The sequence below is a fragment of the Diadema setosum genome, chromosome 18 (genome assembly GCF_964275005.1).
Source record: "Diadema setosum chromosome 18, eeDiaSeto1, whole genome shotgun sequence".
NCBI classification, from domain to species: Eukaryota; Metazoa; Echinodermata; class Echinoidea; order Diadematoida; family Diadematidae; genus Diadema; species Diadema setosum.
Genome location: NC_092702.1, coordinates 13,869,701 through 13,885,521, shown reverse-complemented (window position 1 = coordinate 13,885,521; position 15,821 = coordinate 13,869,701). Strand labels below are relative to the sequence as shown.

General features: G+C 38.6%; 1 protein-coding gene across 1 annotated transcript; it reads right to left on the bottom strand.

Annotated features, from left to right (window-relative positions):
- Nucleotides 1–592: 592 nt before the first annotated feature.
- On the bottom strand, nucleotides 593–15,821 carry LOC140242164 (protein-lysine N-trimethyltransferase SMYD5-like). Its single transcript, XM_072321928.1, has 12 exons — nucleotides 15,723–15,821; nucleotides 12,753–13,001; nucleotides 10,731–10,852; nucleotides 9,964–10,033; nucleotides 9,200–9,304; nucleotides 8,699–8,761; nucleotides 7,981–8,051; nucleotides 6,432–6,538; nucleotides 5,922–5,978; nucleotides 5,024–5,118; nucleotides 3,716–3,786; nucleotides 593–3,188 (listed from the first exon to the last, which is right to left on the bottom strand). Exons 1-12 carry the CDS (start codon nucleotides 15,777–15,779, stop codon nucleotides 2,972–2,974), a joined length of 1,284 nt encoding a protein of 427 aa, XP_072178029.1. The 5' UTR covers nucleotides 15,780–15,821; the 3' UTR covers nucleotides 593–2,971.

Below are 15,821 nucleotides of genomic sequence, written 5' to 3'. Positions count from 1 at the left end.
GATGATAAATCGGAATCTTCGGTTGGGGTTGAACGTTATGCAACCTAGGACCCCACCAACTGCCAAGGTGAAGGAAAAAGCATCCGAAATCGCAGCACGCCAAGAAAGAGTGAAAGCGTATACGGATCAACGACGACGCGCACGACAACCACTATTCAAAGTGGGAGACTGGGTTCGTGTCGCGCGGCCTTTTAGGAAGCACAAGCTCGCATCAGCACTGTCTCCTCCAAAGCGAATCAAAAAGCTGATTGGAAGCAATGTGTTTCTTTTGAGCGACAACACAAAGTGGAACGCGAGACGTCTAGTAGCAAGCAAACCTGGAAGCGAAACTGACAACGATGTCGGTTTCCCCTTCCCCGTGGTCGAAGAAGATCATCGACAACATGAGCGCGGTGATGTCCAACCACGACGCTCAGAACGACAACGACGACGGCCCCGGTATTTGAATGATTATTGGTGAACTAAAACCACAAACAAATAATGCAGCATGACCTTTAGGATTCACGCTAAATACAGAAAACTCAAAAAATAGATTTCAGGCTTATCGGACACTTATTGGACTCATGAACAATTGATTACGCTATTTTGGACATTGAACATTTGGACTCTCTTTATTCTCTGGAATATATATATCCCTGCCTTTAAAAGGGGGAAAATATGTTGTGTTTAAGACATATGCACATTATAATGTTTATTACTATAGAGGGCGCTTACCCCTATATGTAAAAGCGTGTGACACCGGAGCCATGTTTACCCAGAATAAACCTCGAACTATCCTCACAGAAAAGGCCTGATGTTTTGTTTATTTGAGTGACTCCACAAGTACCACACTTCCTGGGACGCCACCAAAGATGTCAGGAATCGCATCGCCAGACTCACCACATCTCCCAGCAAAGGAGATGAAACTTGCATGTCAAATTCTGATCCTCATATAGTGACAGTGAAGTTTGTGAAAAAGATTTCCTTAACAGATTACAGTTGGACAGTGACACTGAAAGTGACTCAACATCAATCATGAATGTAATAGATTTATCATTAAAAACAAAAATGTCAGCTTTGTTGATGTCACCAACAGAGAGAAACATATATGGCAAATGTGGATGGGATAATTTGAAGTCTCAATGCATCACAAAGTTAGTCACACTGAAAACTTACAACATACACACAGGTAAATATTATGATAAATGCTTACTTGAAATGTGTTCATTAAAATTTGAAAGATCCAAAAGGTGCTCTGCTGAGATTTGAAGGTCAAATTAATAGTAAATTATAATCAAGTTCACTGTTTTAATTCTGTATATACCTATCAGGAAAAAAAGTCCTAACACTTGAAATGGATGTTTAAATAAAGATAACAGGCATAAAGCAGTACACATGTCTGCACTGTTTTCAATATCAAATTAACATGATACATTTCATGTAACCCCCCACATGTAACAAAGTGCTACACAATGTAGGCAGGGTCAAATTTTGTTTACTTTTGACCTTTAACAACATCGTTGATGAAAACATTTGCATGATCAACTAAAATATCACCTTTTTGTGGTTATCTGCAATTATTCAGTGAAAAATTCCAAAATAGCAGTTGCTAGGTTTTGCTGTAAATGCTCTTCATTCACGAATTCAGGAATATGCACAAAGAATTTGTAGAAGTGCACATTTCTGATTTGTTAGACCTGGGGCATTATTAAAACACCCATTCAAATCACAAGGGGGGAACACTACAACTTGTATGATCCCCCTTTGTTTCTGACCAAGGGCTAGTGCCTATGCTCAAAAACAAAGACATCAACAAATGTCATTACTTGGTACTTCTAAAACCCAGCATTACCTCAAATATATGTTTGGCATGTAGTACAAGGCAAAAGCTAAGCAATGTCTCGCCTGCACATCGCAATTTGCGATAAAAGTGTTTTATAAATGTCAGTTCTTAGACCTTTTGACCTTGTGGGACTGCACCAATATTCAAAGTTGACTAGCATCTTCAGGTAATGTACCACTGGTGCAAGTTTCATGGTCACAGCTTAAAGCTGTAGAAAGCTACTGAGAGCACACCTCAATATTGCTAGTACAGTGCTTATCAGGAAAAGCACATTGACCTTTTGATCTCTGACCTTGTTGAACTTAACTGGAGTGGCATTCAATCTTGACCAGCATCTCTCGTGTGAATTTGATGGTCATACAAATGTAGCTCAAAGCTGTGGAAAGTTATTAAAAGTACACAATACTATGACTATAGTGCTTATCTGGAAATGTTTATTGACCTTTTGACCTTTGACCTTGTTGGCCTCACCAATATTCACACTTGACTGGCATCTTTTGGTGATGTACCTATGGTGTGAATTTGGTGGTTATAGCTCAAGGCTGTGGAAATTTATTCAGAGTAGAGCACAGCACTATGAGAACAGTGATCATCAGGGAAAGCTCATTGACCTTTTGACCTTTGACCTCTAATTTAAGCCCTATTCGAACTTGACCAGCATTTTTAGGCTATATGCCTGTGGCGAGAGCTTAGCAGTCATAGTTCAAAGCTGTGAAAAGTTATTGTTGACAATGAGTGCTGGCACTGCTGACGGAAAAGTGACAACTATGTCTCGCTTCTGCTATGCAGGTGAGACAAAAATTGGGAAAACTGAGGATTTATATCATAATTTCATGATGCAATAATGAAAGCAAAATCTGCCTTGATTAAAAATGAAAACATCCTTTCATTATTTTTTGGTGTGGTTGTTTAACAATGTTTGGTGTACTCAAGAAGTTTAGGTGAGAAAACTTGACTAACAAGGTGCCTGAACACTAGATTTGGCAGAAAGCTGAGGTCACAGAGCATCCCCTCTCCTCCATGTAACGATTTGATTCGCAGAGTGTCTTTGTCACAAGTCTGCCTGAGTTTACCTCCAGGAAATGTGAGAAATTGACTGGCAAAGTCACAGTAAAAAAGGCACATCATCCATCTAATCCAAATTTTTTCTCATGTTCTCCCTTCCTTCCAGTCCATTGTGTCCATTCCAACTTTATCTCCTATTCGCTCCTCCTCTCCATCTTTCTCCTGCCCACCGTCATCTCCTCCACCATTATCATCCTCATCATCATCGTCATCATCGTCCTCTTCTTCACTGGATGTGATGTCAGGGTCATCGCACTGCTGGAGGCACTTTGAACAGTTGCATGTGAATAAGTAGTTTTCCCTGCAATGAGAGCACAATCAAGCACATCTAGGGATAGAGCTGTTTCCTCACGTATCTCACAGCAACAACAATAACAACAAAAAGTCAAACGGGTTGGATTGATTGATCAAATTTGTTTTGTGTGCATTAACAATTAATTGCTTTGTGACAATGTAACAATGAAAATTCCCTTCCTAGATCTCTAAACCAAATAAGTCAAATGAAAGATAACTCAATAAATGATGAAAAACATGCAAACATGTCTAAGAAATACATGTAACAAATTAAGTTACTTTATGCTGTTACACACATGAGGAAGAAATATTCAAAAAATGGTTTATGTAATGTCCATTAGGTTGAGAAGTGACACATTTTGAAAAATTAACTAATCATGTAGCTGCTCTACCCATATCAACCTATTCAATTTGAACCCCCCCCCCCCCCCATTGAGTGGTGCTCAATTGTGTTCTACATGGTATATAGTTACCCTTCATAACAATATGGTCAGTAATATCAACTTTCTTTGTTTTCCAACACATAGTTTATACCTGAGTTCTTTTTGCCTGGAATGTCTACTTCTTTCCCTACTACACTCATCCAGGTAGCTTATCAGGATTTCCTGTACGGAGAGGAAGAAGAAGACACACACACACACACACACACACAAAGAGAAAAATATAAAAGCAATCAAATCTGAACGAGTATAAATGCCAAGCTTAACTTTGTGCATTTCTACAACGCATTCCTCTTTTTTAATGACCCTGCATCACAAAACCATCAAAAAGTCTTAGACAGGGATTTTCAGTTCAAGGCAGATTCTAAAAATGCAGACCCTAAGCTTCAAAATAATGTATAACTCGATACAAATGGACTTTTCTCACCTATCAAAATAATGGAAAGAAAGTACACACTCTGGACATGTGGTACTGAGAAAAGAGGCTTTGAAGTTCAGCGTCTATTTAAGTGCTTAACTCTTTGAACGTTAAATGATTTTCCTATAACACACATTTCCCATTCACCCCAGCCCGAGATTACTCTGGGGACTAGTCTTCAATGGGTTAATCTCACCACGCAGGGCTCTGTGTAATGAATAGGGAAAAAAAAAAAAACAGAATGTAAAACCCCTTAGTAACCACAACAAAGGGATCACAAGATTAAGCTGAAATTTTGCACACTCTATCAACACATACTATCCATGATTAATACTAGTTTTCAAAGCAATAGCATCATCCTTTCAAAAATTATTCGAGTTGAAAGTGAAGAGGATGTACAAGGTTTTTTAAGAAATGAAAAGGGACCTCCAAGTGATACCTATATGTATAACTACAAACAGGTTTTAGAACAAGGCAAGTGCCATAATGTGTCTCACCTGTTAGCGTACAAGAAATTGTACGCGAATGGGATATAACAGATTAAAAAAAAAAGAGATATTACAGATAAAAAGAGATATAAAAGGGTAAAAATTTATGGCAAAAAAGAAGCGTCCCATAAAAACTTAACATTGGGCCCTTTAAGTTCGTTGACCCCTGCCTGTGACCTTTGACCTTGTGGTGACCATCCACTCCCCAAGGGACATCTACCATCCAAGTTTGGTCACAAATGGACATATGGATCAAAAGTTATGACCCATAATACAAACGCGCCATAAAAACTTCACATTGGACTCTTAAAGTTCGTTGAACCCTGCTTGTGACCTTTGACCTTGTGGTGATCATCCACTCCCCAAGGGACATCTACCATCCAAGTTTAGTCACAAATGGAGTTATGGATCAAAAGTTATGACCTATAATGTATGTGTTTACGAAAAACAAAAGCTTCATTAAATCATCATGTACAAGACTTTGACGAGTGCCTACCTCCCCTTCAGCTATGTCTGCTACTGCAACCAGGCTCAACGTGGAGTTGTTGTGAAGAAATCTTATTTCTGCATTTGGTGTGCAACTGTGATTACCTGCAAGGAAGAAGAAGAAGAAGGTTGACAAGGAGATAAATGGGAAAAGGAGGAGTATATGGCAATGATGAAGGAGGAAGGGGGAAAAAGAGAAGATAAAAGGGAAAACCATGCAACAGTACCATCTCAGAACGGACACACAAAGCGAGCAGAGCAGATACCATTGCTACTGGGTGAAAGTAGAGGAAATTATTTGCATCTCATGAATCGCAAGGGCAAGGGTTCATTCACTCACTTATAGTGAACCATATCCTGACATGGTAGTTGTGGAATTGGAGTTGTGTTTGAACACCACCTTTGACAAACAAAGTTGAACGAAGACCACCATCTTCCCCTTCCCATTCTCTCCATACAACTGCTCTTGTGATTACATATGTTTAGATACCATGAACCCCCCCCCCCCCGTTTGCCAGCAGCCAAAAAATAAAAGAAATGAAAAGAAAAAAATGAGTTGTGGACCCCCCCTCCCCCCCCCCCCCCCCTCATGAAGAAAACAAAATGAAAAGAGGCTTGTAGTGGCACCAGAAAATTGCGTTAAAGCCTTTTTGGTTTTTTTTTCGTTTTTTTGCTAGTCAGCACATGAAACCCGGAAGTGGTACAAGAAACAAAAAAAATTGCACGGGGGAGCCTTTTTTTGCTTGTCAGCTGATTAAACCCGGAAGCGGTCTATTTTTTCTAATTCTGACCCCCCCCCCCTAAAAATCCTAGTTACGGGCCTGTATATTTTGTTCCTCTCTTAAATTCATAACCAATGACTGTGACATAGGAGTCTACAATTGCATCTGGTAGCTACATGTACTTACAGCAACTTTGCAGTCGATAAAGTGCAGAGCCCTCGCAGTTCAGAAAGCTACCAGATTCTGAATGTGATGACGTAGGACAAAAGGCAGAAGAGTAGCAATAAACTCAAATTCTTGCCCCAAAGCCAATTGTAATGGAGAATTACAGCCACTTACTTATTGTAACCATGGCTATAGTGAAATCTTCACTTAATTATACATAAAATGGTATTTCATATTGTAGCCCTTTCTAATATCTCATGTGTGACCTTGATTAACATCACTGTGCTTAATTATATTATTCAACAGTTCATCACATCATTGATCTCATTTAAAATGTGGTGAGGAAGATTCTGAACTAATTCATCCTCCCAAAAAAAGATTTGTTGGTCATCATAAGATATCAAACAGCCAAAACGACAACAAAGTTCAAATTACATCAGGAATATCAGTAGGCCTAAATGATCGACACACAGCAACCTCACATTTCCCGAGCTCAGAGGTTAGCACAACATTATAATGGACAGCCAATACCTTTTTCCATGGCGACGTAGAGCTGGTCAATGAACTGGTCAAGCTTTCCCCTCTCCTCTTCTGGCAGATCCAAAGCATCACAGTTGTGTACATACACACTCAGAGAGCTGGAGCATAAAACATAAGAGGAATGCATGATGGGTCCATCTCAGATGTGGGGGTGGGGAGGGGGTGGGTAGAGGTTATCATAAGTAGTCTTAGTTCAAGGGAATCCCAGTTCATAGTACTACTGACAAGCCAAACAAGACTAACTCATATAGTGCATTGTGGAGTTAAAGTATTTGCACATGCCTAACTTGTTTGAAGAGCACATGAGTATTAACCCTAACTAGGCCGGGCTATTTAGGTAGATGATAGAGCCGGGGGTGGGGCCTCCTAGGCCCCCCCTCCAGATATCGGCCGTCGACCGCGTAATCTAGAGTACCGTGAAGTTAATTTATCAAAAAATTATCATTTATGTTAAATTATGCTAATTTATGCATAATGATGCATGAAATCAGACAATTTGGTATAAATCACTAAATAAAGCTCAAAACAGGCACATTTTTTGTGTAAATATTCTTTTTAGTGTCCTTAGCAAATGTAAGAGAAAAAAATTGTGCCATCAGAAAAAATTTCTGAAGTATTTTATTGTTTTTTAATTTCTTATGTATTTCTTTGTCTTTTCGACTTTATGTTTTTCATTGTTTTTTCGATGAAATTTGTCTGCGACATTGTTCTGAACAAGAAAATATATTATTAATTGATTTTAATCAATAAAACCCCAAAATAATCATGCTTTTATGAAATTTGCTTGTAAGCACAGTTTGCATTGAAATTGTACACGAATTCACGTTTTTGAGCAGTTTTTGGTCTGACATGCACGTACATATTTATGCGCAACTTCGGAACCGCATGCCCGGGCATCGCAAATTTGGTGTCAAAAGATGCGGGAGACTCGAAAGAAAAAAGTCATGAAACGTCGGGGCGATAGCTTTTCGCGATAGCGATACATGGCGCGGAACGTTGAGGGGGGGCCTCGGAGGCCCCCCGGCCTAGTTAGGGTTAAAGTAAAAATACATCATGAATGGTGAAGTCACAGAGAGTATTAGAAACCTACATTGAACCCTTGTAATGTAACTCCCATCTGAGAAATCAAGTTATCAGCATCAATATCTTTTCTTTGCAATATTCACATCTTTGAGAATAAGTTAACCCGTTGAGGGTGGCCTGATTTTGCTACAACATGCATCTCCAATAGACCCTTGCATGAGTATACTTGGGACTCGTCCTCAACGGGTTTAGCACTTCCTGTCAGTGAGAAATTATTAGGCATCTTATAAACTGAATAACAGTAACATGCAAACCCATTAAACCAACAAAAAATGACAAACAAACAAACAACCACATTTAATGACAGGGTATAGCATATTCTACCATAGAGTACATTTTAGTGCTCAAAAGAAAGTCTATGAGAAATAGATGATGCAAACATACACTTGCATTAAAATGAGACATATGAAACCAAAGCGATTTATTATGCCTTGCAGTAGATAACCTTAAGACTTACCTTGACCCAACACCTTGTCCATTCATGCCAATTAGGGCAAAAAGAGACTCCAGACCATCTTTAGTAAACCACTACAAATAAATATATGACTTCAAATATCTTATGTTATATATCCACTTACTACACACAGTCAATGCACTGAAAACAATATATTCCCCACAAATTAGCAATATACATATGTCTTCTTCACATGATTCAGCATAAGACAGTATATCTGAACAAGCAAAGAGAAGAAAATGTTAATTTCAACAATTGGACTTCCAGCATATGTTACACTTATTGAAGAAAGATAACATGGCACAGGCTAAACTAATTCACTCTGCACAAAATGGATAAGAAATTTATGACAATTTGCCATTATGAGACATAACAATAGCCCTAATCTTCTAAATTGTGTTTTTACATTCTTGATCAGCTGTGAATTCAGTGATTAGGTTGCTTTAGATGATTCTGCAATCAGGACAACTAACGTTATACCCAAAGTAGGGTACAGGTGAAAAACAATAATTTTTCCTACATGGATCTTATGAAATATTAGCAATAAATGATAGTGGTAGATGTAAGCAGATTATTGCTATTATCATTGTTTTGTATTTGATGGGTTGAAATGGAAATTTGCAGAGATAAATCCACCTGAAACTGAGAGAAAAAAAAAATGAAATTTCTCTACCTAAACATGCTGTTTTAGGAAAAAGTGACTCCAAGTACAAGTAACTACCTGTGATACTGTTTCCTCGTACAACGCATCGAGTAAGATGGACTGGAGTGTCTCAAACTGTCCCTGTATGCAGATGAAGGAAATATGATACCTTGAGTTATTAGCAAATTAGGCAACTTATATTACCACTACAATAAAAGTCTAGTAATTACAAAATATCAGTACACTTCATATACCTATTAAAATCTGCATAAATAAACACCCAGACATCTCTCAATAGCATTCAGTTAATTCCTCCAAACTTGACATAATTGTAGGTTACCCAGCCCACTAAGTTATAACAATGCGCCTCAGTCCTAGAGGAATGCAATGATAACAAAATACAGATTTAAGGCAATTAGGTAATCTTTAATCATCAGCATTTATTTACAAGATACAATGTACCTGCCATTTAGCAAAGAAAGGACTCCAGTGGCAAATAAAGTCAGCCGTTATTGATGGACATACAATGGACACTGATAACTATTTTGCACTTCAAACACAATTTTTTGGTGGCATTACCTTAAATTGTTCTCCCAGCAGTTTGTGAGACAGCTCTCGTTCCTCATTCCTCGGTGCATGACAAAACTGCTGAAACGTTGCAATAACCTCCTCCTCGCATTTGGCCTAAAAGTAAATAATTCACAGCCAAATAACAGGGAAAGAGAGAATGGGACACAGGAAGAACATTGCTTTTTCTTTCCTCATTACTATTCTAAGCGTTGATTTACACTTCATTCTTTTATTTTCTAAACTGCATCTTCTTAATATGGATATACACACATCATACCGAGAATTTCCACTTTCTTTAGTGAATAGGTTTGTAAAATCTCTACTGCCTGGATGGTATCATGTGAGAATGTAGAGCACAGGGATGCTGAGGTGATCTATAGGCTCTACAGACATATCAAACACATCTAGTGAACATAAGATACACCTCTTGGTTCAATATGTACCGCACATTTACATAGCATCACAATTACATTTGTAGCTTAACTAGATCTGTTTACTCTGTCTAATCCTCTAATTCTTCGGCAGTGAATTGCCACAAGGTTCGCATTCACACACACACACACACACACACACACACACACACAAAGGTACACTGATGGATGTGTAGGAAGGCAACATATTGGATGCCACAAAATCATCGAAGTATACAAAGTGAGGCCTAAAAAACAAACATAAAAGTCATCTGAAAGTACCATGATATCTGTATAATTACTTTGTTGGTCATGCAATTGTGACTACATGCAAACATCATTTTCCCAGTTCACCAGCCTTACCTGTTTAATGGTGGCAATCATCTTGGCAATCAACATGATGCTTGCTGTTTCGGGTGGGTAGTGCATTGTCCTGATATCGACGGGAAGAAGTTTGAAAATGTGTTTGCTGAGGTCAGCTTGTGGGAGAAAGAATCATCAAAATGTTGCAATAATTCACAATGGTGGTATAAAAATCACCTTACAACATGATGCCTTTTGGATATCTTATTGAAAGAAACTTTGTGAAGTCCTTGTCAATAAGAATTAGAAAAAAATTAAGCAAAACTTATCTTACATCTTGACCCTTGACCCAACCTTATGCAACCACAAGGACTACCCCCCCCCCCCCCCCACACACACACATAATGTTCTACCACTCCTGCAAGGTAGCAGTTTTTGCAACTTTGCAATCTACCACAAGTTCACAATGTGCACTGCATACACATAGTAGACTGTTAAGCTGATACATCGTGCACAATATAATTCCTATTATTCAGGACTCAACACTAACTTGTTTCTCTGGTAGCCCATTCAGGCCACTAAAATCTTTAAAGTAATTTCAAAATCTTAGTGCCTCAAAAAAGAAATGTGGTGACTCTAAATAAAAGGGAACATAGTAATCAATTTTGAATTTTAGTTGCCTGATTGGGCCACCCAAAAATAACCTTTTAGGAAGTTGGGTGGCCTAACACCAATTTTTAGTAGCCCTGGGCCACCAGGCCACTGTTAATGTCAAGTCCTACATTACTGCTGCAATAATGGCAGTGTCCACATGGCAGCTAACTCACTTCCAGGCCTCTTGAAGGATGAACAGGGGGTGGTCTGGGTCGGGTGGATGCTGACCAGGGCACAGGACTTGATGATACTGGGCCAGTGCATGGTCCCGGCACTCTGTGCTGCAGTATGGAGCCTGGGAGAGAACAGACATATTTTAAAAACAAAAGACTTTCAAAGGTTACATGTGCTGTGCAGGACAAGCCTTCCCTCTGTTTTTTTTTTTCTTTTCCTTAAAAACACTTCTGTGCTTGGATAACATATTTGGCACATATGCAGGTTTGCTGTCTTTGCTACTTGTACAGGTGGCCTAAAACTTAAATGGACTGTACAGTACTGGTTGAGGTGGGGATTCATGTTTTGAACATTCTTAAGTGAGACAATGAAAAGCCTCTTATGAAATATGAAAGAGCATGTAATTTTAAGAAGGATTCAACGTTTATTTGATGAAAATTGGTTTTCAAATGGCCGAGATATCAAAAAAAGTGCTATTAATAAAAGGCGACATGCCACAACTTTATTAGGATCTCTTTGTTTCACCTTATTTTTGGATATCTCAGCCATTTCAAAACCGATTTTCATCGAATAAACTTTTGATACCCCTTAGAACTGCATGCTCTTTGACATCTCATAGAGTGGTTTCTGAATACAGTATCTCACAAAACGTGAAAAGCTACATACTCACCTCGACCAGAACTGTACACACCCTTTAATGTATTTGAATAAAGAGTGCCTGCCTGTTTCACAAAATTTATGTACATCTGTGAGAGCATAAAGATTTAAATTGTAAATCAAATTCTAGGGAAAAAGGTGCAGAAAAGAAAAACAGGAAGTCCAGTGCGTCATTGCAAGTCATGATATCTCCTAGCCCGACCAGATGTGTCTGACATGCACCCCACTCTTATAGGAAGACTCTCAACACAGCTACAAAACTACTGAAAATGTATACATTCTACCACAAATTTTACGTTATATATGCTCACATGGAATTAAATGTTTGGACTAGAGTATCAATCCATAGTGTGCCCTTGCGCGATGTGAAAATTTCAATTTCTAAGCGCAAAGCCTGACCATCGCTGCACTAATTCAAAATAACAGTTTTGACATGAATGGCCAGTGCTCCGTATAATTGTAACAAATGCAGCATGTGCTTGAAAGTGTTGCACAAACCTTTTACCGCGCATACCACCGTGCACACTGCGGCCATTTGTGATGACAGTCCCGATGGCATGACAAGCAATTACCATGCGGAGAAATGTGATCTGCAGTGCGCAGATGAAGCATTAAATCTTCGTTTCTGGTAAGTTGTAAATTGTGTACATCAATATCGATAACACCAATATGTAGCTAAATTGCTCAAGATAGATATATATTGGTCTGAGGTATCAAATATAATGTGATGAATTCAAAATCTGTATCATCATAACGAGTAGACTGGTGTTTCGACCACGGTTGGTACAGCCCTGTTGTGACTTGTGAATAGCTACAGGGCTTGGTATCGTTAGATATCTCCACGCTTGGTGTAAAAGTGTAATTATTTTGGTGGTCCCCCTCCCCCCTCCCTCCTTCTCTCCAGCACATTTCAAATGCAAATTGCTTGGTTCTTTCAAAAAAATTTTATATTGGAATTTTCTGTTTTACTGTGAATAAAGTTCTGCAAACTTCTTTGCACCTGTGAAGGATTTCAACAACTCCATGTACATGTATTTTCAATTATCATCAAATTACAAACATTCAGCATAAATCATTTGGCAAAAACATTGTATGCTGTACAGATTATGTTGTTAGACCTATCATATTTTCTTAATAAAAGGCTTATACAATTCCTTCATGATTCAGTCTTCTGACCACCTCTCAAGATGACAATGTCCCAAAATTTGAAAGCTTTTTGCACATTTCTAAGTCAAGTAGGAACCTTGTAATGTGAAAGTTGGCTATTATACTGTGTATACCCTACCCAGCCCTGGCATTTGTATGTACAATGTACTAACACAATATACATAATTATAATTATATAATACATGACATTTTCATACCCTACACTGAGGACATTCAACATGACTTTGCTTCTCCACAGTGCAGCATTCTTGGTGAGGCAGAACCAGTGCAGCATCTCCAGACAATCTCCGTGCCATCTCCACTGCACTCTCCAGTGACCGCATGCAGAATTCACAAGCCTCATAGTGATAAAACTCGTTCCAGAGAAACTGGGCACACACCAGGGGGGACTCTTCAAAGATGACATCATCGACCTTGAGGGCACATGCAGCAACTAAACCTCGCCCCTGAACAAAAACAAAAAACAAAACAAGATTATCAACAATGAAACAACAATAGCAGCAGCAAGGCCAGGAATGATGACCAGAGCTGAAGCAAGAGCCCATGAGGAAATTTTGAATCTCCACTGTTGATTCCAATGTGACAGACAAGCAAAATTTTAAGCAGATTCATATGATCACATTGATAATGTTTGACAGCTATGCATTAACTAACTTGTTCAATGAAAGCTACATCAATAAATCATTTAAGCTATATAAATAACTACTAGCTATCTTGTTACTATTGTACTATTATAGTGTGTCCAAATTAATGTTGTAAAATATGCTTCTAAAGGAAATGTAGCCAATCCTCTAATTGAAGTCTGTTTGAAGAAGGGACATCTTAGGGAAGACACGATTAAAGATCAACTCATCAGGAAGAGGTCTGGTAGTACTTTGATTTTATTCTGAGGCTGTTGTCCTCGGCAAAATTTACACATGAACATGATTTACAAAAACAATATTTACATATTATTCAAATTATAAACAAGAATTCATAAAAATAAAAGAAATGGAGAACTCTTGAATGAAGTGCAGCAATCCAATTCATTGAATTATCCAATATTATAGGCAAAGGACGACATGAGGTGACATAAGTAGGTGGGGATGATCACATATAATAATGGGAGCTGTCTGGGCTCAATTAAAGAATTAGGTGTGAAATGAAATAAGTGAACACACCTGAATAGAGAAAGAGTGAAGGTGACAAAACAGAACATGAGAAAAGGTACATGTATCTGGAGCAGTGGTGATGGAGATGACAACTGAATATCATTAATGTATTAAACTGAATTAATGCCAGACTGCAAGGCAGCACTGAAAAGAAAACTAATGCAAATTACAACTTTAGGTCTGAACAGACAACAAAAGGAGAGCAGACAAACATGATATATAGGTGTGGTCTATACAGTAAAGTGAATGGCAACAAAAATAAAATCAAATATGTAAATCTCAAACAGCACTAAAAAAAATGGCATAGCCACATCACAAAGAAGCACCATCTCTGGACAATGATGCTGTACAGTGATGTCTGGATGAGATCTGTAGTAAACCCCCAGTAAAACACTCAAATGAAAATACACTTAGAGCTTTTATCTACAACTATATGTAGTAAGTCTACTACTCATCGGCCATCTATTTTTAGATCGACCATCTACGCGCAATGGCTTTCTTGCATATAAAATCAAAAGTAAGCGTGGGACAGGGTGTAGTAAGCTGGAATATTTGAACAGAAATCAGGGCTACATGCCATCCCATTTTTCTACTGGTCCGACATGTCTGTTGGACCAGTAGGACCCAGTTTTTCCATTTTTTCCAAGGAGGAGAGCTGGTGGTCAATTAAAATGATGAGCCTGCACAAGGCAAAGTAAAAATCAAAATTTGTCACTTTCGTTTGTCGCCAAGAATTCCACGCGTACGATATGACTGTTATTATGAGTAAACAATTTGAGCCCTAGCCCCTGCGGCCCTGGATATAATCGGCAGTATTTTCTGCCATGGTAAAATGAAATTAAGGGGAAACTGAGGAACATTTTCTAAGATACAAGGTAATAGCAGTCAATGAGTAGTATGGTAGCCCTACTACATATCGACCACCCTTTTTGAAACCGACCGCGTATACATTGGCGCACAGAACGCCTAGTACGCACTTCACTGCGCGCAGAGCACATAAAAATGGATTGGCTTTGACCGTTGATGAGGATGGTGTGGGAAAACGCGAAAATTCACTGTTCATTAATGGTTTTAATCAAGGACAAAATTTCGAGTAAATATTTTCACTGAATCGTAATGTAATGTCTATGGAAGTTTCTAAAAAGCTTCGTACAACACGGTGTTCAATACAACTCGGTTTGCGTGCATTGTCAATGCAAAAACAGTGGTCGATCTCAATAAGGAGCTTTACCGCGGGGAGCTGAAACGAGGCCACGCAAGTTCGACGGTGATATTTTTGCACTGAAACTTCGAATCGAAAAGGGAACAACGGCATTTGATAGTGCTGGATTTTCTCAATCACGTAGGTCAAGTTTTTTTATGTGAATTTCAGTGTTAAATATTCTTATCAAGCAAATAAACATTAGGCGGTCGATTAGTAGTACTAGTACTAGTAACTTAGTAAGTCCAACCATACTAGTAGGCCTATAGCCCTAGGTCCTAACCATTCAATTAACATAAACAGTGATCAATGACTTTGCTCTATGACTATGTCTAACTGTTAGTAATACTAAGTTCTTTCCTTTATTTGGGCTTTAAACAGTAAATTTAGGCATAAATAAAATTGACTAGACGACCTAGACGTCTAGTTAAATTAAATTTACTTGGTATTTCTCATTTCACAACCAGACAACAGTCCAATTATTATAAGTTTTATCAAGTCTTGTCAGCAATGTGCTCACTGATAAACAATCACTGCATAGCCACAAAGGCATTGGCTAGCTTCTGCCAAGCTGCCTGTAGCTGCATGCTGCATCGCATCATCCACGGACACGAGCTTGTCTTTAACTAACCCCGACGCGGGGCTGGCGCGAACGTGTCGGGGTCGCTGGCTGGCGCTGGTGCGGTTAGTCTCTAACCAACATAGTCATGAATATGTGGGACTATAATTGAGAAATTTTAGGGCGCAAAGAAATATGTATCTTGATAATCTATCTCGTTTCACGAATTCAAACACATTCTGGTCATTGCATTTACCTTGTGCTCGTCTATAATTTGAATCGAACAATTAGCATTGTCGATATTCATCATCATCGCCGCGGTTTCTTGCTTCTTGCTAGCTGCTCCCAAGTAGGG

Excerpts from the sequence above, each read along its gene's own strand:
- LOC140242164 (XM_072321928.1), bottom strand. The coding sequence starts at position 15,779 with ATGATGATGAATATCGACAATGCTAATTGTTCGATTCAAATTATAGAC. Across the intron at positions 8,762-9,199 it reads TGCTGGGAGAACAATTTAAG|GGACAGTTTGAGACACTCCA; the intron begins GTAATGCCACCA and ends ATCTGCATACAG. Across the intron at positions 8,052-8,698 it reads ACGAGGAAACAGTATCACAG|TGGTTTACTAAAGATGGTCT; the intron begins GTAGTTACTTGT and ends ATTTATTTGTAG.